Here is a 21939-nt window from a genome sequence, read left to right as displayed (position 1 = left end):
TTTAGTGGCTCCTAGTGGCTCCTGTTTGGCTGTGATAATAATGATCTTGACAGGTTTTAGCTGTCAAAGTTATGAATCCAATACATTTCAACATGACGTCTAACTTCTATTTCGTCGCCAACTTCATGCTGGCTGAAATATGCAAATGTCAAAATTCTTAGCCTGATTTAAGGTGGTGTGTATTTATGTATTTATCCATTATTTATCTATGGCGTAAATGGTTGCAAAAAGCGTCAATGGCGCTAGTGTTTCTATGTGAGTTAGAGAGTGTCTGTCTAGGCGAAGCTCACGTTTCTTGGTTCTATGTACAGTGCAGATACAGATACACATTTGGCAGTTTGACATCGTTTTAAATTCGTTTTATTGTCGTGTGTTTATTGTGTATTCCGTACATAATATAGTAATATTCACTTTCACCATGAGCTCGAAGCCGACAAAAACTTTTGTTACATCTACGAGCTCGGTGCAAAGTATCACGTCTCCTACTGCTTCTTATACCTCGGCTAATTTTCGGCCTACTAGTCCTAAGCTGCCCAGTCGTTTGCAGGAAAAAAGTGATCTGCAAAATTTAAATCATCGCTTTGCATGTTATATAGATCGGGTAAGGCATTTAGAAGCTGAAAATTCACGCTTAAGAACAAAACTTCGGATATCAAAAGAGACTGAAACTAGAGAAGCCTTAACTTTGAGGACTACATATGATAAAGAACTGTCGGATGCTCGAAAATTGTTAGATGACACTACCAGAGACAAGGCAAAACTCGAAATTGATGCTCAGAGATTATGGGAGGAAAATCATGAGTTGAAAACAAGGTTAGTTACACATGTTATTTATTGTTATATTAACATCTTGGGTGAAAAATAATATAGAAATTATCTGAATGTTTATTTATTTAACCCTTTTCCGTGCCATTTAGCCCCACATTGGGCTCAAATGTTAGATATTAACACTTGTTAAGCTGATGCTCCAGAAAGGTACCAATACGAGACAAAGTGTAAATACCCCATATATAGACACCTTTCCACAGTACTGATGACTGGTATGAACTCACCAAATCACGAGCTTGGCTCATGATATTTATGTTTAGTGCGATTATCTATTTACAAACCTGGCCTGGATACCATAATGGAATGTAACATATTAATGTAATCTTAGTTATTTAGGCATTCATATCTGCATACACTTGGCAACACACCTACAGGCACTTATGCTTACACACACCCGAACATTCTTTTATATGTAAATTCAAATACACTAGTAATGCTAACAAGTTCTAATTGAATTTTTTTACATTAATATTAATTAGAGAATTAAAAACCACAATAATAGCCGCTCATCTGTTCATGTGGCAGTTCAATATGTAGTTTTTGTGGTTTTTGAAGTCTGCACTAAGCGGGTTAATCTCAGTGCTCGGATCCAGCATATCAGGTTCATTTTTTTTTATAGCCTTTGACCTTCCATTTTTTTCTTGAGTGCACAAAGTGCTTTAGATATTTCAAAATAATTTTTTGCACTCTATTCAGTTTATTTTGTGATAGTTCTGCATAGAGTGTTCACATTATAGAATTATATTCTAGAATAGTTCTAACAAGGGTAAAGTACAGAATGTAGAGTCCATGTTGATCACACCTTACGAAGCTATGAGTTCGAAGAGCTTAAAGGGTGATTTTATTATGTTGTGCTCCAAAGTGTTTCAGAAATTGACACAGTTCATTTGAATTACAGGATTGACATAGAACACGTTTTTCAACATTCAACATATTAATCTATTAATTTCACATTATTTATATAATTTTACAGTAGGTGTTTATAATATAAAACAGTGATGTATGAAGAAAACATAAGATATTTTGTTTCCAAATACATATTTACATAAATATATATAAAATATAAATAAAATTATAAATTAAATATGGAATGATACTAAACGAATGAATGATTAATTTGAAAAGATTGCATTCAAATATGTTAATACATCACTCGCATTTAGTAAATTAAACTTCTATGGGGAATGACTCTAACAAAATATAATTTGAAATTCATTTCAAATATCTTATTATAAATAATCAACACATGTTTATTTTATTACAAAATCAGCAAAAGGAGCTTGGTTCAAAAACCTACAGTAAATTTGCTATCCCAAAATAATTTATATTTAAAATAATAGTTTATCCAAATTTATTTTATGGTATTGTTTGATTTTGGGTATAAACTTTTATTATCTTCAAGTACTAATTTTGTTAAACTACTTAATTTATATTTTTACTTCAATTTAATTTGAAACTTCAGGCTAGACAAGAAATCAAAAGATTTAATCTTAGCCGAGACTGATGTTCGAAAGTATGAGAGCAAATGCTCGGAACTCAATGGTAAATTCAATATGGCTGTTTTAGAATGCAATAAAGCAATAGATGATCGCAAGGTACTTAATATGTCATTTTGTATTATTGTATGAAATGTTTGATAAACATAATTATTTAGCATTAATGTTATTTTTATATTTTTAAGGAATTAGAGAGTGAGCTGAATAACCGAAGAAATCATTTAGAAGAACTTCGCAAAAATCTAGAAGAAGAAATATTAGTTCGTGTAGATGTAGAAAATAATTTGCAGAGTTTGAGGGAGGAATTAGCTTTTAAACATGAGGTAATTATAATTTCATTTTTTCATTTGGATGGAATTTTTTTTGCAGAAAATAATAATTGTTTTGCATTTTGCTAACACTTATTCTTATAGGTCTATCAGCAAGAACTCAAAGAAACTAGTATGCGACATAAGGTTGAATTAAGTGAAATTGGAGATCTTGCAAAACAATATGAAGCAAAAATGCAAGAGACTATGCAGGAACTTCGTGATCAGTATGAGAAACAAATTAGTTCAAACCGCGCTAAAATTGAAGACATCTATAAACAAAAGGTGAACATATGTCAATGCACTAATTTTTCATCTGGTTTATGCAAAATTGCATATTTGTCTTTCAAATCTATTACCTTAAGGTGAAAATTAGCAAATTGTAAAAAATAATGATTGGTTCATTGAGCTACAATATTTCTGTTCCAATGTACATCAAAAAATATAATAATCTATTTTAAATTAATGAAATATTAACGCCATACCATAAAATTATAAGCATTTTTATTTCTTTATTTATTTATTTTCGTCAGATCAAAAATTTAGAAGGCCTGGCTACTCACAACAGTAGTGCTGCTACAGCAGCAGCTGAAGAATTAAATCAAGCACGAACTAAGATTCAAGGTTTATGCAGTCGTGTAAATGAATTGGAGGCTTCTTACAATACTGCTAATGTAAGTCTAACATTATTCATTTACACACTTAAATTTGTGTATGTGTATAGTTAATAGATGCTCACTGGTTGTATATATATATATATATATATATATATATATATATATATATATATATATATATATGACACCATTTTTACTATTTGCGCAGCATATGTTTTACAACTATTTCATATTTTATGAATACAGCAACGCAGCAAAGAGTTAGAAAAAATGCTAGAAGACGCGCATAGGCATCATTCTGATAATATGCATCAGTTAGAAGCAAAATTGCGCCTCCTACGGGAGGAGATGGCTGGACAGTTGCAGGAATATCAAGATCTGATGGATATTAAGGTCTGCTTAGATGTGGCAATAGCAACTTATAGGAAGTTGCTAGAAGGCGAGGAAACCAGGTTTGTATTATATGGCAGTAATGTAAACATATGAAAAAATTGCCCAAACGAGGTACTATTTACTCTCTATGCTTAAAATAATAACTTGCAGATATTATTTCATTAGTAAAATAAACCAGTAAATTCATGTTCTCATTCGCATATTTGCTTTTATTTGTTTATTTATTCTACAAGCTCTCAGTACAATGATATCATTATAACAAAAGGCTTTATGTGAATGTTACTTTTTGTTTGTATAATTTATTTATTTATTTGTTAATATTTATTTATTTATTATTTTTTTAGTTAATTCATAATTATTTTTGAAATATATATTAAGAATTTTTAACATATTTTAAAAGCATAATTTTTAGATACGAATTTAAATTAGAACGATACGAGTTTAATACATTATTGAATTAGGTATGATAAATAAAAATAGAATTATAATATTTATGAGTATATTTAATTGAAAATTGTCAATATATTTTTGCTGTGAACAGATTAAACACCAACCAGGCAACATCCAGCACAGGTGGAAAGCGTAAACGCACTTTACTGAAAGAATCGCATGAAATCAGTCTTAGTGAATTTACTGAACATCTAATCTGCAAAGGAGATATTGCAATAATAATGAAATGTGACGCAGAAGGTCGTTACATAAAGCTGACAAATAATGGGATTAAAGTAAGAAACTTTTTTTGCCCCACCCAATTTGCATGCACTATATTTACATATTCACAAAATAAAATATACTAATTTCTTATAAAATTTATTTCAACTAATTGGTTATGATTTTTATGTAATTCTCCTTTTGACGTTGCATCATTTCGTTTAGTTGGTTTTAGCACCTGTATTCAAAATTGTTTTATATATCAATATTTTAACTTAAGGCAAGCTGCAAAAACTTCCTGATAGGTGTAATAATTAACTTGATCAACCGAAATTGAGATTTAAATATTTAGATGAAATTAGTTCAACTCTTTATTTCAGAAATCAAGTTTTCGCTTTCAATTCAATCTAAACATCACAATTTCCAATTGGGTTTTCTCATTTTCTCAAACACATTTAAATTATCTATCTATCTAAGACACAAATTTTGATTTAATATTTTATCAAATTTCAATGAGTTTTTAAAATTAAACTATTTGTCGTAAGGCCGTGATATTTCAGTAAGTTCTATAAGACCATGATATCCATTACAAAAAAAAGTTTCATAAAAATTGCCAAAAAAAAAACAGTTAATTACAAGGAAACGGTTTGGTTGCATTCACCCAAAACTAATCAGTATCATTCCGAACCAATATCTTTCGAACAGTTTTTGTTTTTCCGAAATCGATTCAGGATTTTGAGCTAAAAGGTGGACAAAAATTTTGAAATTGTGCCAGCGAATCTTTAACAAAACTTAATCAGGTCGATTTTCAACCAATATTTTTTGGTTTATGAATTTTTGTTTTCGGATTATGAATATGGACTTGCATTGATTAGTTTTCAGCGACGACTGGCCGTGCCATTTTCTAAAAATTCTCAGAAACGTGTAAATATTTTTGTCAATGTTTTAGTGGTTGTTCGTGCAACATAAAAGGCAAAGTTCCACTTGCGACTACTTTATCTTAGTATTGGTGGGTTATTTTGTATGTATTCAATCTTGTAAGATTGGTGAAAAAGAGACTTTTTTGATGGTCAAAACTCAATATATATTTATTTAGTTTAGCTCTTTTTTCCCTTCCATTATGGCACTAATACTCTGTTTTATACATTACTTTGTAAAATGTGACATGATTGTTTTTAATTAGGAAGTTTTTCTTGGTGGCTGGAAACTTATCCAAAAAGCAGGTAATGCTGAAACTGTGTTCAAATTTCACCACACTCTTAAACTCGATCCTGGGGCAAGCACTACTGTTTGGTCACTGAATGAGCAGCAACATCATGAACCTCCAAATAATATAGTTATGAAAGGAAAGAAATGGCTTGTTAATGACATCATTTATACATCTTTGACAAACAGTAATGGAGAGGTAATTAATCGCATGCATTATTCATTCTCTCTGGAATGTATTATTTACATTACTATACTTGCATGTAATTTTTTTTGTGCATTTTTTTTTTCAAATAATTTAATTAGAATTTTGAATAATTAATATGAAATTGGTAATTGGAAAATCAAATGTTTTTTAAATAGGAAGTGGCAACATTTGAACTAGTGCAAAATAAGTTGGCCAGTCGTTCTTCGCGCATGCAACATTCTGGACAAACCAAATCACTTGGCTCCCAGGAACTTCATGAGCAGGTATTTATTACAAATTTATCTTTTTAACTGTACACTTTGTTGCGATTGAACCGAGTGAAAGAATTTTTTTTATGTTGGACTGTTGATATTATGTTTTAATTTCTTAGTTTTACAAATTGAAATATTTATTTAACAATATGATGTGCTTATAAGGATCCTTCTTGAACAACACACACATATACAAAACACTCATAGTTGTCAGTATTCTTTGTAAAATTTTGTTGTCATGCTTGATTTTTCAGGTGATATTTTTATTAAATATCAATATTTGACAAATTAAATTGAACATTTGTTTTGCTAATTGTGGTGGTAAAAATCGTTACTAAATTGGTGTTGGTGTTGCAGGCTTGTGATTCATTTAAAAATGTTAGACTTATTTCACTTCGACTATTTAATTACCTTCAGCTCTTTATCACATTTGCAATCAATAATTATTGATATGATGATTAATTCTAAAAATTTTTTTTAATTAATACTATAACTTATAATGTCATTTCAGGAAGATCCACAACAGCCAGCTCAAGAAAAATGTCGAGTAATGTAAAACTTGATACAAATTTATAAAATTTTCATTTTGAAAAGAAAATAACATAATTGAAGACTTATAAAACAACCAAGTGAAATATGTTCAGAGATTTTAGTTAATTTTTTTTAATCAATTTTATTTGACTGTCTAATATGTGTTTTGATCATAATACAAGTGCGGCATTTTCTATAGTTAAACGCGTATTTAAAAGAGATTAACTCATGTTGTCATTTTATGTATTTGTATCTCAGATATTAAGCTCAGTTCAGGTTATAAATATCTTAAGAAATAATTTTACGAAAAAAAACTATTTAATTGTTCAATATATATTGTGATATATTTTGTGATATAGGCACTAAATTGTTAATTAATAAGTTATTGTGATATTAAAAAGATTGTATCATTACATAGATTTATATGTTAATCTGTAATCATAAACTATCAACTTCAATCAGAATCATTGTTTCTATATTATCAACCACTCCAAACACATTCCATAATCACAACACTCATGGCCCAACAACACAATTACATTTCAATGTATACAATATTCTTTTATCTATGTATATACAATATCTGCATATAACTGAAATTCTTGTTTAGAGGATTTTCAAAACATTATTTTTATAAATTATTGTAAAGTTATAACTGTAAACTACTATTAGCTTTTTTATCACAGAAAGCGAATAATTATAATTATTCTAACTATTTATAAATAGTATGTTGAAACAGTATTGTAGAATAGTTGTGTTTGTAAATAAATATTTCCACTAAAATTGAATTTTAATTTTAAAATTGAATTGTGTTTATTTAGTTATTTTTTTATCCTTCACCATTTAAAAAAGAGGTATTTATTAACTACTAAGAAACAGTTTTTTGTAGTATGTAAGATCGGCTTCAGGATATAATGAAACATATACTTAATCAAGTATTTTAAGGTACCACACCTATAAATTTAAATACTATATCTGTTTTCAGTTAAATTTATCTTAAGAAAAATAAGTCTTCATGTTGTATGTTTGTTAAAGAAAATGGATTTTTTTTTTTATGATGACAATGAGAGCGACAAATCACTAAGTCATTACTATATGCATTTCATGAGCAGTGTGAGTAGAAGTTAACATGAAAGTAGCAAGCAACCAGAGAACTATTGTGAAGCATTTCAGTGACCAGGTGATTATTATCTAAAGATATGCTTATATAATTCAGATTCTTATTTTAAACTAGTTAGCATTGGTATTTTGCCTTGAAGCAAGTTACATGAACTTCTCGATGTGTCAAGAATCGACTTAATCAATAAAAACTAAATTAATGTATGAGTGATTAAAAGTATTCCGAGTGGATTTATTACACATGATTGAAAGCAAACGAACACGTTAACTCGGAGTATTTCCTAGAAGCAAATTTCCAAAAATCAATTTTTATAATTGAACCAGTTTTCGTAGGACTTTAATGGTTTAGTATGTTCATTAAGACCAATCACTTTATCGTTATACCAAGTAAAACGTCTAATTTTTTCAAACTTTGATGAATTTTTAAAATTAAACTACTTGTCGTAAGACCGTAATATTTCAGTAAGTTCTATAACACTAAAACTAATCAGAATCATTCCCAACTAATATTTTTCGAACAGTTTTTGATTTTTTAAAATCGATTCGGTAGTATGAGCTTAAATGTGGACGAAAAGTTTAACACTGACAAACGATAGTCCCCATTGAGATTTGCCACACCTCGTATAGCGAATGGCTTTTAAATTTTTTAAATCGGTGCAGCCGTTTTTGAGAAAACGTCGATTTACTGCAAAAAATCTGTTCACATACACGCACACACATACTTTTTCCAAAATTGATCTCATTCGTTTCAGAATGGCTTGAAAAGTCGAATAAACATAAAATTAGCGAATCGGATTTTTTATGAAAACATAAACTTCTCCTTCGGGAAGTTAAAAATATATTAACTTTTGAATCTAGAGAAAGTTTAAGGCATGCAATATCAGCTAATTGTTATATTAATCACTAAGATAGAAAACGTATTTTGTGACATAAATAAAGAGAAGTATGGTTTCAAAATGCGTGTTAATAAAACATTAAATAAAAATGGCGGACATTTGAATCACGGGAAACGCTCGTTTTAGTTGTTTTTTATGTTTATATATCGGCTTTAATATCGTGTTTTTTTCTTTTTACATATAGTTGAATAACGGCATATTAGAGGTAACAAGAAATATGGTTTCAAAAAAAAAATTAATGTTTCCAGCCAAACACTTGTTCACAAGCGGAAAACAAGTTGGCAACTGAAAATTCCCCAAAACGGCGCGTAATAGAAATCTTTAAAAAGTATTTAAAATTATCAGAAGTTGGAAATGCGCAAAATCCACATTAATTAGAGCCTCAAAAATATAGTAATAAAACCAGAGTTTTAAAGGCTTTTGCATTTTTATATACTCTTCTTTTGTCTATGTTTTTATATATATTTATATGCCATTATAACGGCAAAGGAATAAATATTTTATAATTAAGTAGAATTGAAGACTAAGTAAATAATAGCATCTACATAAAAAAATGTTTGCGGATTTTAAATGACTATTTATGTGCTAATGATGAGATCGTTAAAGCAAATCATAGTTTCGAATCGTTTGTAACATGATCAGTTAACAAAATAGTGTAAAAAGATATTTTTATATTTATATTAATATAACATTGTATATATAAATATATATGTAATATTATTTAATATTCTTATTATTATGCTGCGTGTTTTAAAGTCGTAGATTTCGAAAACATCTGTAATAATCTATCATTAGAAACAAGACCTTTGTTTAAAATCCTGTGGACATCATTGTTGGCAAAATATAACCTAAAACCAAGTTAATGTGTCAGAGTCATTTTTTTCATAGTTTTTGTAATTCATGTGGTCTGTTATATGGTTATATTATTGAAAAGCACTTTTTTTTTATCATATACATATTTTTCAACGAAGCTTTAATAAAGAAGATCGTAAATCATGGCAGATGATCAGAAGTATATTAAAACACTTGCTATTGCCACATTGGGGTTAGGCTGTGCATATATATTAACAAAATATAGAACTAATTTAAAATCCGTGCTACGAAGATTGACAAACCGAAACTCATTGAGGTTTAAATCGATAAAAGTAATTAACACAGAGGCTGAATGCAAATTCGTTGTAGAATTATTGATGAGGTTTGGGGAAAATTTTTTGCTTTATTATTTTTCAATATCATATTATAAATTATTTTTTCAGGCAATGTTGTGAGCTTGGGGTTCTCGGATTTGATTGTGAATGGGTAACAGTAGGAGGAGCTCGTAGGCCTATTGCTCTTTTACAACTGGCATCACATGATGGTTTTTGTGCGTTATTTAGATTATGTCGTTTAAAAAAAATTCCACCAGAATTAAGGGTAATAGTAGAGTTTTATAGCATCATCTCTACAAATGCATGATTTATTTAAAAATTAGTATGTAATCACAGCTTGTACAAATGAAATCTTACTTAAGTGATCAATGTATTTTATATATTGAATCATTTGCAATATTTTATTTATTGAGACGTTAAATATTTTTCATCATATTGGGGTCAATTTAAATAGACTCTTTATAATTGCTGTCAATAATTTTTTACAAATCGTATTTTTATAAGGAAAGCAATATACTTATTGAAAACTTTACTTTTTTTAATCTATTTTTATCATTGTGTGTTACTGTCTTGTAAATGTAAATGACTTTATTTCTTGGTTTATTGTTCATTTCTAATCTTGGTTTATTGTTTTATTTTATATAGGCATTGCTTGAAGATAACAATATTTTAAAAGTTGGAGTGGCTCCTATAGATGATGCCAGATACCTAGCAAATGATTTTTCTATTCAAATGGATGGTACATCAGACTTGAGACATTTAGCAATTGCAGCAAATAAAAAGCCTCAAGGTTAATATTAAAATTATATATTTTGCTGAATCTGAAATTGTGTTTTATGATTTAATATGTTGTAGGCTTAGCTAATATGTCTTCAGATATTCTTGGAGTGACACTTGATAAAAACTGGCGCATCAGATGCTCTGATTGGGAAGCTGAAAATCTAACGAAAGCACAGCAAGAATATGCAGCTGGAGATGCTTTAGTAGCCATAGAACTATTTAAAAAGCTTTCTTCAAACTTACCAAATAGTATGTATATGTGTATATACTTAATTATTATATAATAATTTATTTTATTATATTTGTTTATACTTGTTTACTTGTATGAAGGTTCCTTGTTATTTGCAAAATCAAACTATTCAAGGGCTGCAGATATTTGTAGAAATTTTATAAACATTAAATATAAGCAAAGGTCATCTCAAGCAAAAGTTCAAAGTGGATTTGGTGAGCCTCATAAATCACAAAGGTATCATATTTGAAATTTTATTTTTAAACAAATTCTAATTTGATTCAATTTATATTGCTTATTAGAAATGGCACCATATCCAAACCCTATTATAGAAATTTTTCAACTCGAAAAAAACCTTTGTATCACAACTGTTATTTAGAAGCACCAGATGGAGAATTATTGTGCACTTGTGATAGAAAGAAGGCAGAATGGTAAGTTCAGTTACTTAAATAATATCTATATATTTAAAACTACGTGTAAATGGCATTTTGCCTTGAGGCAAATTGCTAAAACATCCAGATATGTCTAAATAATCAATTTAATGAGATTTATTGATTCAATTTAATTTTTGCATTATTACTAAAAACCAATGAATGCAAGTTTCAATCGATATATTTCAAACAATTCGATCAATGATATCGGTAATGAATTAATTATAGTGCACCAACAATTATAGTGCATTGTATGTTCTGAAAGCGCCGCACATTATTTCAAACTTTGATAAATGTTAGGATGTTAGTTTAGATTAAGACCATGTGAACTCTGGTGCCATTATAAGCTTCAATATAAATGCAAAAAAATCCTTAACTTTTAATTATGAGGAAACGGTTTGGATGAAATTTGCCAAAAAGCGAATTAGTACGAATCTCTATTGATATTTTTCTAATGGTTTTTAAATTATCAAAACTGATTCACGATTTTTTGCAAATAAAAGTGACAGAAAAATGTTGCACTTTTCTAATTCTAAAGTAACGATTTGGCTGATGTTTCCCAAAACTAATCAATGAGTTTTTTTTACGAGGTTTATCGATTGTGTTTTGAATTTTTGAAATCGGTTTAGCCACTTTTGAAAAAAACGGTGAGAAAAAGCCAAATTTTGGCTCACTCCATGAAAACTTCGATTTAATTAGCCACTTTTGAATTAAAACACTAATCGTAGACTCGTAATATAAAATAGTTATATCTTTTAGGTATGTACATAAGCTTTTGGGTGAGATAATATCGGAAGATCCATTTACTGTAAGATTGAAGTTTGAACCATCAGGAAGAGCTGTGGGTGAAGTTGGACAGTATTATACACAAGCTAAAATTAATCAGTGTGTGGTATGCGGTGAACAACATTCATATATTAGAAAAAATGTAGTACCCAGAGAATATAGAAAACTATTTCCAGGTTTGTAGAATTGTTAGTAGATATATAATGGATAAAAAAGCAAAAATTAATTATTGTGAACAAACTTACTTTTGTGGAATTTTGTCCAAGGTCACTTTAGTTCATGATTACAACTTACTTTACATTATAAGGCCACAAAACTGAAGGTCATAATTATTGAAAATGAAACATAACAAAATTTTTAGTAAACCAAAAAGAGTGATTGGTCACAATATTTCTGTCCTCAAAGAGCTTTGTTAGAAAGCCGATAAAGCGAAAACCATGTAGTGGGGAATAAAGATTGATTTCTCAATATGCATGTAAAGAAATTACAAATCTAAAATTAGCTTCTTTTCCTTTATCCATAACAAATACCTGAATTGCTTTTTTTTAATTAAAATTTCATTTATAAGATGCAACAAAAAATTTGAGGAAGTTTGACCATTAACCGCAATATATTTTAGTGAAAGCCAAATTAAAGCTTCAATTACTTTTTTGATACATGCAAATGAACTGGGATTAATAAAATTATTTGTCCGGATGATAGTGGTTATGAAGGAGCATACATCACATGATGTCCTTTTGCTCTGCACTTCTTGTCATCAAAAGAGCAATATTAGTGATCTTAGTATGAGAAGAAAACTAGGTATTATGTGTGGGGCACCATTGGAATCGGAGGAAGGATCACATCGTTTAATACAATCAGCAGATATGAGGTAAATTATTAAATCAGTTAGAATACAAAAGTTTTGTATTTCTATATTGTTAAATAGTATAGAATAAATTTAGAATTCAAATATTTGAAAATAATGATTTTTAATAAATATTCTTTGCATTCACAGACAGTTGAAATCAGCAGCTAGAGCATTACTATATAGTAGTGATATAATTCCAGATTCAAGAAAAGAAATACTAAGACAAATAATTTTACGATCGTATCCAGATTCTGAAATTACTGAACAGCTTTTGAAACAAGCATGCGAAGTTCAAACAACGTAAGTTTGATTAATTTTTTTTCTTGTTGTTTTTCAACTTGAATTTACCCTAATTTGAGTATACATGTGAGCAATAATATACAATTTTTGAATGCTGTTCAAACATGCACCTTGAATAAAAAATCTCAAACTCCAATAATTAAATTAAAAGTTTCATCTAGTAGAACTTTTTTTGTATTAACATTATAATTATTATGTTTAGGTTACCTAATATGTCTTATGAACCTCACGGAAGCAAAGTAGTAGAATATTTTTCAACAAATCCTGATACTGGTGGATTAGTAGGATTAGAACGAATGTGGAGAGAACATTTTCTACAAGTCATGAAACCAGAATTTTTGCCCCCACTTTGGAGTGTTACACATAATGCGAACAGGTGAATTAAGTAAAATAATTATTTAGTAAATTCAATTAATAAGCATTTGGTACATGTTAATTGAATATTTCACAATTTATGAATTATTTCAAAGTAGTTACATATAAAAATATGATTTCACATGTGTAGTGCATGATTAAATAAATAGATTTGCATGCATAATTGCATAAAAATATGTATGCATATATTATAAAAATATATATATATATATATAAATTATTCAGACTAAAAATACGTGCAGAAGAAGGCCGTGTGGAAGCATCTGATTTAGTACTGGCTGGAATTGACCATCAAAGAAATGCAGACTTAATCGAATGATTTTTTTTTTATATGTTTAAATATGCAGTAGTTTGTTTACTACATTTATGATAGAATATTATTAAAATATAATTTTGACAAATTAAATATATTTTCATATTTGAAAAAAAATATTTTGAAATATTATTCAGATCATCAAATAAGGCCACTCATATCACAGATTTTTTTATACTCATGAAAGTAAATATACTGAGAATAATCTATTACTGTTGAAGCTAGCATATTATGGTTACGAGAAACAGCTTTTCTTAAGTAAAAAATTAAGGAGATTGATATCAGAAACTAGATATGAAATTTTAAGTTCAAATTTATTCCTGGTTATCCAAAATTTACGCTAAGCCGAGTTAGATAGAATGGATAGAATATACATCAATATATTATTATACAATATATTATTATATTGTCTAGGATATACATCTTATTTATTATACTCTTCTTTTACCTATGCATGCAATTATTTTTCGATTATATGTGCCGCCATCTAGTTTTGCCACAGCCATAGTAGATAATAGTATACTAGATAAATAAGCATATAGAGTGTATACAGCTTTATTAATAATAGTTTTTAACCGTAAATTGCAGGCAATTCCATATTTTCTTTAATATTATCAAAAGCTCATTTCAAATTATAGGCTGATCGCGGTATTTTACCTCGTACTCAGAAATACAGTTTCGCACCGGTTTAGTTGAAGTTTGGCGCTCTTGCGCACAGTAAAGTAGATCATCACTTTTACTCTCTCTATCTGTCTCAAGTATGACTTCATTTTAAATAAAAATGGCGACCATGTTACATCGTGGTGTGAATTTTGCGGAAAGTTTAGTACGAAAAAATGGAATTAAGGTAATTTAGTTAATTATTTTATGAAACGAAAATAATACTATATAGTATTATTTATGTGTTATAAATAATTTTGAAGTGATTTATTGTGTGAATTGTATAGTGTTGAGACGAGAAATTTGAGGGTCAGCTGTTTAGTGAACTATTTTAACTTAATGCTATGTTCTAAAAATGTACAGTTTATTACGTGAGTTATATAATATAATTCGAAACGAATTACTAGATTTGAAATTATCGTCTGATGTAAGGGATGCGTGTGATGTCTATTAATAAATACATTACATAAATATCTTCTTTATCGAGTTCAAAATTTTACCGCATGAACTGTCAGTTTGACATTTGTGACAGCCTGTATTATAATTCAATTAGAACGTGTTAATAACGATAGGTTATAATAATTGTAAATGTCATCATTCTATTTAGCTACAACAATACAATTCTTAAGGCAAATATAAAAACTTGATTCTGTGCTAGCTTTTCAAGTTGATAGATATAATATGCAAATTATAATATTAATTTATTATGGAAATTTTAAATGCATATCAGATTACGTATCAAGTTCCAGACACGTTAATTTCATTATGGAGATTATCAGACCAAAATAGTTTATGCCAATATATAACAATACAATTGTTATTTTATTAATGATTTCTTAAATGTAAAATAACATTAAATTTTTAAACATTTGTTGGCTATTATAGATTTACTATTTTTCCCTAAACAACTTAAAAACATTATCAAAGTAACGTACAAAACCGCACAGTCATTATGTATATCTATCGAAGTTGTTAAAAACTAAATTAAATGTTATTCTCAAACATCAATGAACGAAAAGTGATTAACAAGCTTCTAGTGATAGGTATATTTAAAAAAAAATCATAAAAGTTTCTAATATATATTTTAATGTGTTTAATTGAACATATAAATCTTAAATCTAGCTTTGTCTTTTTTTTTGTTTCTAATTGCAATATAATTGTGTTTCTATTCTGCGTACATTACATACATTATTACAATTTTAATAAAATAATATTATAAATAATATTTATAATATTCAATTTCAATATTAACTCTTGGTGTGGACTTTTTTTTGTTAAATATATTGTATACAATTTCAAATAAACAAATAAGTCTGGAAATTATCTTATCTCAATTGATTATTATTAGGAGACGCACACATTAAGTTGTACTTTGATCTTGCTTATTGTTATGTATGTAACTATATATGTATATGTATATATAATATATGTATATATATATATATATATATATATATATATATATATAAATAGTCAATTATTATATATATACTAGGTGGCCCGACAGACATTGTCCTGTATCGTTATTAGCTTCAAATTTTTTAATATCTTACCCTATACTTTTTAATATCTCTTTGATGTCTTGCTTTTGGGATTTATTAATGGTCTTAGCCTAAGCAGTATAAGAAATTCAGAAAAAAATATTATAGTATCTGCGGTAAAAGAACAATATCACACTTGATTTTACCACCATAATTGTTTCAATATTTTAGTCTGATTGTCATAATCATATAAATATATTAATTGCTGGTTGTGTTTTTTAAATACAGAGTCCGATTTCAAAAGACAAATTCGACCTTGGAGGGATAGGTTACTCTGTGTTCTCAAAGCTAAATTATTTAAAAAGCTTTTACTGACAGTATAACGTGCCTTTATAAACCGTACATTTTCGTACTATAAATGCATGTCTTATTATATTTGCTTCAGAAATATTTCCGTACCCACTGATGATGACATAGAGTACTTTGCCAAAATGCCTGAAAAAATTAAGATGCTTTAAAATCTGTACTATTTCTTTTTTATTTGTTGTTATGCTCTCCAATTTTGTGTTCTACAATATATATATATATATATATATATATATATATATATATATATATATATATATATATAATCCATTTATGAGCATATTTTAAATATAAAGTGTTTCGTCTAAAATGTAAACAATGACTCAGGCACAAAAATAAGATATTTCATAAATTATTTTTTCTAGTCGCGTGACCTTTGAGTGTTCAATAACAGATAAATTCTATTTCCTGACCCAAAAATATATTTGTTTAATAACAACTGTTCGTGCCTTCTTATCATATTTTTTTTTTATAAAAGAAGGCAATTTTGATTACGTTATTATTTTTGTGATTTTTAAATTGAGATATACGGCTTTCTGTTAAATTTTGTAGAACATGAGAAAAATGCGTGTTTTCATTCATTTTCAGTCATTAAACGCTAATTCGAACTATTTCCGTCTATAAGTTTAGACGTATACAATAACTTTCAAAATCAGAAATTAATATTAGTGTGGGATTTATGTTAATTAGCTACGCAAATACGGGTTAGAAATTCCATTATACATTATAACATATGCATACATATACATATCGATTTAGATAAATAATTATATTGTTTCATTTCAAGTACCTATGCGTTCAGTGAGCATCAACTTCGAAAAATTAAATACACGTTGACATATTTAAAATTAATAATGGACAAGCAAATATTTAAATAATGAAATATATTTATTTGCAATTTATTAGATTCAATATGAACTTCTTCTTCCTAACTTGTACATATTTTGTTATTTACTCAAAAACAACTGTAGTTATTACATCACTCTTTTATTCGAATAATAATCCTTAAACTTAACCCTTTGAGTGCTAAAGTTTAAACAGTTTCAATATTTAATTATATGAAAATTGACAAAAAATCTATATCCATAACGAATATGCATAGGTGCATGTAAATATATTTGATCATATATGATAAGATTTTGAAATGTAGATTTCGAAAAAATATTGTTTCTTTTTATTTGTGAATTTAATATCTCCATAAACGGTTTGGGAATAAAAATTCTAGTAATTTATTATATATTACACGAAGTATAATTGTTATTAAAATAATTAGTGCAAAGATATTAGTTCAAACATAATTACCCGAGCATACAGATCATTTTCCTTTGTTTATTCCCTACAAATTTAATTTACCTTAGGAGATTGCAATGTAATATAATTATAAAAAAATGTATGATAAATATATGCATGAATATATTAAAATAAATTTAGTTTAAAACGAACAAAATAATAGCATTTGTTTTTTTTTTTGAAAAAGTATTGAATCTACCAATATTAATTTTAATGTAACATTAAATTGAATGAGTAATCTATTAATATCATTAATAATAATATTTATAATTTTTCTTTTATTATAAATTATCGCCGCCAGTCTCTAGATATCTTAAAATACCTTATTTTTGAATCAGTTAACTGTGGCGTACTCATTGTACTTTGCGCACAGTTTTGTCATCAGCCTGATAATACATTTATTCCTTATAATACTTGTATTATACAGTAAAATTATATTTTGAGGTAGAATGCCACTTAAAAATATGTATTTTTGTTCTGACATATTTTCACAATATTCTAAACGTCTTTAATATTTGAGTTTTTTTTGAATCGTTTAAATTTTAATAGCAAATTGTCACTGTGTTATACGCATGACGAATAAACTTGTCATGCTGCCATTTCTTTATTGCCAGTATATTCATCAATCACAATTAACCCGTTGAGGCCGCTGACGGTCCCTAAGGACCATCAACTTTCCGTTTGTTTGGCATCGTTCTCTGGAGACCGACAGTTAACTTACCATATGACTGCCGTCGGACCTGAGAACCGGCACCAGAATTTCTTTTTGGAAAATCTGTGTGATCGACAGTATTAAGAAATAAAATTATTCCTAATTAATTTCGGTTCCATATAATTTTAATAAAATATTGAATGAAAGATTTTGAGCGAGTTTCCATACAGAATTGGCCCCACCCTGGTATTTAAATAATTTTGATGCCGTTCTAAAACCTTAAAATTTTATATTTATTTTAAAATGCAATGCAATTTAGGAAAAATTATATGAAATATTAATCACGTAATATATTTGTGCATTTTAAAATAAATAATAAATTTTAAGATATAAAATTGAAATTGAAATAATTTATTACACACATACAAATATATAGAACAATATATAAATAAATAAATATTTTTATTATATGCTTACAAAAATATAAAAATATTTAAAATATAAATGTAAAACTTTACTAAGCGTTTTACATAGAATTGTTCAATATATAGATTTTGTTACAAAACGCGCGCTGCGAACACTCGAGCAGTGATCTAACTGCTCTGCTCGCCTTTGCAATTGAGAGAAAACTTACGCGGCTATTCTATGAGCGCTAGCGTGTACTTGCTCAAGTTTTTTCAAGTTTTGAATGTGTTCTACCACATGGACTAAAACTAAATTTTGCACAGCATAAGAAAAAAGAATAGCCATTCTAACGATACTAATTAAAAATTAGTCCAAACAACCCCTCACTACCCAAAAATTTGTAACAAAAAATTGTTTTGACTTTTTCATAAACTAACAAATGATTATTTAACAATATTTGTTATTAACAATATAGTCCACACCTATGTGAATATAATCCCGTTATTTGTTTGTCGATATCTTTTACAGTTGCGACAAAAAACGACTTTGAAAAAAGGGGCCACTTTCGGATATTTTCAATGATATCTCGGCCAAATGATGAGCTACGGATTTGAGATTTGGTATTTCGGATTTTTTCGAAAAAAGCTATAAAATGGCATCAAAAGCATTTAAATACCAGGGTGGGGCCAATTCTAAATAAAAATGTGGTACGTGCTAAACATTGCCGACCGTTCATCATTGCCGGCTGAACGAAAAAATGAGCAAATTCGGCGCCGGGGCTCAACGTGTTTACTGGTTAAAATTTATAGGGTATTTATAGCAGAAAAACTTTGTTCACTTTCGAATACAATGTTTGGAACTGTTAAAATTTATATACCTTTTTACTTTTATACAAAAAAATTTCAGATTTTATCCGTAGCACCATGGCAAAACACCCAAACACGAAAGCTCAATGTCTTGGAGCATATATCCTTCAGCATTTTGCAGGAAGGTGGCATACCGACACCTCCGTAAGTAAATTCATAGGCATAAATATCAATAATAGTTACACATTTGATTTAAAAGTTGTTTTATCACAGATTTGGTGTGGCAAAATCATCAGCTGAAGCAGCTAAAATAGCTACGGATTTGAAAACAAATGACATTGTACTCAAAGCACAAGTTTTGGCTGGTGGTAGAGGGAAAGGCCAATTCAAATCGGGCTTGAAAGGCGGCGTTCGAATGGTTACAACGTAAGTTTGAGTCTCTCGCTTTGTATTAATATAATATTTAATAATGCTTGTTTTTTACTTTTTTATACGCTTTTTACAATGTAAATCGAGGCTATCAATAGTTTGAACATTTAAAATTATATACTTAGTTGATGAATTAAAGCTGCCTACAGACTTGTTGAAGACTAAGAACTGAATGAAGTTAATTTCATTTATTTATAACAATCAGAGTCAAATTGTATTCTATGTTTCAATGATAAAGCGGATATGACTTATTCTAGGACATAACTTTGGGAGATGAGTTAAATCTTCGGAGTATTTCAAGAAGAAGTAGTAAAAGTCTCATTGTCATGTCAAAGTCTCATTTCTCTGATGATGATTTCACTTACACTCACCTACGCCTAGTATTTGAAAAACTACAAGAACATTCACTGTCCATCAATACTGAAAAATGCAGGCTAGGTCAGACTGAAGTGGACTTCCTTGGATACAGAATACATACCAAGGGCTACACACCATGCACAGACAGAATAAAGAAAATTTTAGAGTATCCAAAGCCAACAACTGTGGTAGAACTTCGACGATTCATTGGCATGGCCAATTATTACAAGAAGTCAATACCAGGATCAGCAAAGATTCAGATACCGCTCAATGCCTATTTGACAAAATCTAAGAAAAATGACAAAACACCCGTACTGTGGAACCCGGAAGCTGAACATGCCTTTGAAGAACTCAAGAAAAGTCTATCAAACAGTACTTTACTGCATTATCCTGCTGCATCAGCCAACCTTTGCCTCACCACGGATGCATCCACCATAGCCATCGGAGCCGTCCTGGAGCAGGAGGAAAATGGAACCTGGTGCCCCATTGGATTTCACTCTAGAAAACTCAGCACAACTGAACAAAGATATTCCACCTATGACCGTGAACTTCTTGCCATATTTGCTGCAATAAAATTCTTCGAGCATCTATTGGAAGGTAGGCATTTTACAATCAGAACTGATCACAAACCGATCACCTATGCCTTCCAACAAAGACTGGATAAAGCTTCAGACAGGCAGAGACGACAACTGGAGTATATTTCACAATTTTCCACAGACATAGTTTATGTGAAAGGTGATCAAAATATAGTTGCTGACACCCTTTCCAGAGTTAATACAGTTCAAATGCCTACCAAACTCACTGCAGAAGAAATAGCAAAATATCAAGAAACAGACACCGAACTACCAACTTTACTGGCCGGAAATACATCTCTACAACTAAAAAAAGTCACCATTGATTCACATGCAGTATATTGTCATATTGATACTAAATTTGTCAAACCATATCTTCCACAGAATCTACGTAAGCTGGCTTTCAATGTGATCCATGGATTATCACACCCAAGTATCAGAACAACATCAAAGGAAGTACGAAGAAGATATGTTTGGCCTGGTATTGCAAGAGATATCAACAATTGGACTCGACAATGTACTGCATGCCAAAAGTCAAAAGTTCACAGGCACAATCATCTATTACCAGAACATATACCAATTCCAGAACAAAGATTTAGCCATTTACACACAGATATTATAATGTTACCAAACCACAATGGATACCAGTATTGTTTAACTATCATTGACAGGTTTACTAGGTGGCCGGAGGCCATACCTCTCAAAGACATATCAGCTGACACCGTGGTACAAGCATTATTCACTCACTGGATATCCAGATTTGGATCACCTGCTACAATTACCTCCGACCAGGGCACGCAGTTTGAAGCAGCACTATTCAAGTCTCTAGCTCAGACAATAGGGGCAAAGAAAATACGCACTACAGCTTTCCACCCACAGTCAAATGGTCTTGTTGAACGATGGCACAGAACATTAAAAGCAGCATTAATGTGTTCACCAGAACCCTGGACTACGGTGCTACCATTTGTACTTCTGGGCCTTCGTAACTCACTCAAAGAGGACATCCAAGCATCTCCAGCCGAAATGGTTTATGGAACGCCACTAAGACTCCCAGGAGATTTCTTCATCACACCGGACCTGGATCAAAACCCACAAATCTTTATTGACAAACACAGAAAAGTCATGAACGCACTCAAACCTACTCCTACGGCGCATCATAACAAGTCAAAGATGTTCATTCTAAAGGATTTAGATACTTGTACACA

General features: G+C 29.3%; 3 protein-coding genes across 3 annotated transcripts; all 3 read left to right on the top strand.

Annotated features, from left to right (window-relative positions):
* Window positions 1-277: 277 nt before the first annotated feature.
* LOC113368182 (lamin-C-like) lies at window positions 278-6566 on the top strand. The gene is made up of 10 exons (XM_026609749.1): window positions 278-813; window positions 2291-2423; window positions 2510-2647; window positions 2738-2917; window positions 3166-3306; window positions 3496-3701; window positions 4184-4367; window positions 5477-5698; window positions 5863-5970; window positions 6470-6566. The coding sequence occupies exons 1-10, from the start codon at window positions 419-421 to the stop codon at window positions 6512-6514; spliced, it is 1752 nt and encodes a 583-aa protein (XP_026465534.1). The 5' UTR covers window positions 278-418; the 3' UTR covers window positions 6515-6566.
* A 2836-nt stretch (window positions 6567-9402) lies between these two features.
* Window positions 9403-13722, top strand: LOC113367360 (exonuclease 3'-5' domain-containing protein 2-like). Its single transcript, XM_026608971.1, has 11 exons — window positions 9403-9699; window positions 9761-9917; window positions 10298-10442; window positions 10508-10681; window positions 10763-10898; window positions 10964-11092; window positions 11852-12054; window positions 12581-12749; window positions 12876-13028; window positions 13231-13404; window positions 13629-13722. The coding sequence occupies exons 1-11, from the start codon at window positions 9500-9502 to the stop codon at window positions 13720-13722; spliced, it is 1734 nt and encodes a 577-aa protein (XP_026464756.1). The 5' UTR covers window positions 9403-9499.
* Window positions 13723-14397: 675 nt separating this feature from the next.
* On the top strand, window positions 14398-20178 carry LOC113368187 (succinate--CoA ligase [ADP-forming] subunit beta, mitochondrial-like). Its single transcript, XM_026609753.1, has 4 exons — window positions 14398-14563; window positions 19477-19580; window positions 19650-19802; window positions 20063-20178. The coding sequence occupies exons 1-4, from the start codon at window positions 14498-14500 to the stop codon at window positions 20067-20069; spliced, it is 330 nt and encodes a 109-aa protein (XP_026465538.1). The 5' UTR covers window positions 14398-14497; the 3' UTR covers window positions 20070-20178.
* The last annotated feature ends 1761 nt before the right edge of the window (window positions 20179-21939 follow it).

This window comes from Ctenocephalides felis, unplaced genomic scaffold (assembly GCF_003426905.1).
Source record: "Ctenocephalides felis isolate EL2017-DRISC unplaced genomic scaffold, ASM342690v1 CF-g0.4_SCAFFOLD_01170, whole genome shotgun sequence".
Lineage (NCBI taxonomy): Eukaryota > Metazoa > Arthropoda > Insecta > Siphonaptera > Pulicidae > Ctenocephalides > Ctenocephalides felis.
Note: the sequence above shows the minus strand (reverse complement) of the source record. Positions and strands in the feature narration are given on the sequence as shown.

Coding starts and splice junctions, on each gene's coding strand:
- LOC113368187 (XM_026609753.1), top strand. CDS start 14,498: ATGGCGACCATGTTACATCGTGGTGTGAATTTTGCGGAAAGTTTAGTA. Junction 14,564..19,476: donor TACGAAAAAATGGAATTAAG/GTAATTTAGTTA, acceptor AAAAAATTTCAG/ATTTTATCCGTAGCACCATG. Junction 19,581..19,649: donor GGTGGCATACCGACACCTCC/GTAAGTAAATTC, acceptor GTTTTATCACAG/ATTTGGTGTGGCAAAATCAT.
- LOC113368182 (XM_026609749.1), top strand. CDS start 419: ATGAGCTCGAAGCCGACAAAAACTTTTGTTACATCTACGAGCTCGGTG. Junction 2,918..3,165: donor AAGACATCTATAAACAAAAG/GTGAACATATGT, acceptor TATTTTCGTCAG/ATCAAAAATTTAGAAGGCCT. Junction 3,307..3,495: donor CTTCTTACAATACTGCTAAT/GTAAGTCTAACA, acceptor TTATGAATACAG/CAACGCAGCAAAGAGTTAGA.
- LOC113367360 (XM_026608971.1), top strand. CDS start 9,500: ATGGCAGATGATCAGAAGTATATTAAAACACTTGCTATTGCCACATTG. Junction 9,918..10,297: donor AAATTCCACCAGAATTAAGG/GTAATAGTAGAG, acceptor TATTTTATATAG/GCATTGCTTGAAGATAACAA. Junction 12,750..12,875: donor ATACAATCAGCAGATATGAG/GTAAATTATTAA, acceptor TTGCATTCACAG/ACAGTTGAAATCAGCAGCTA.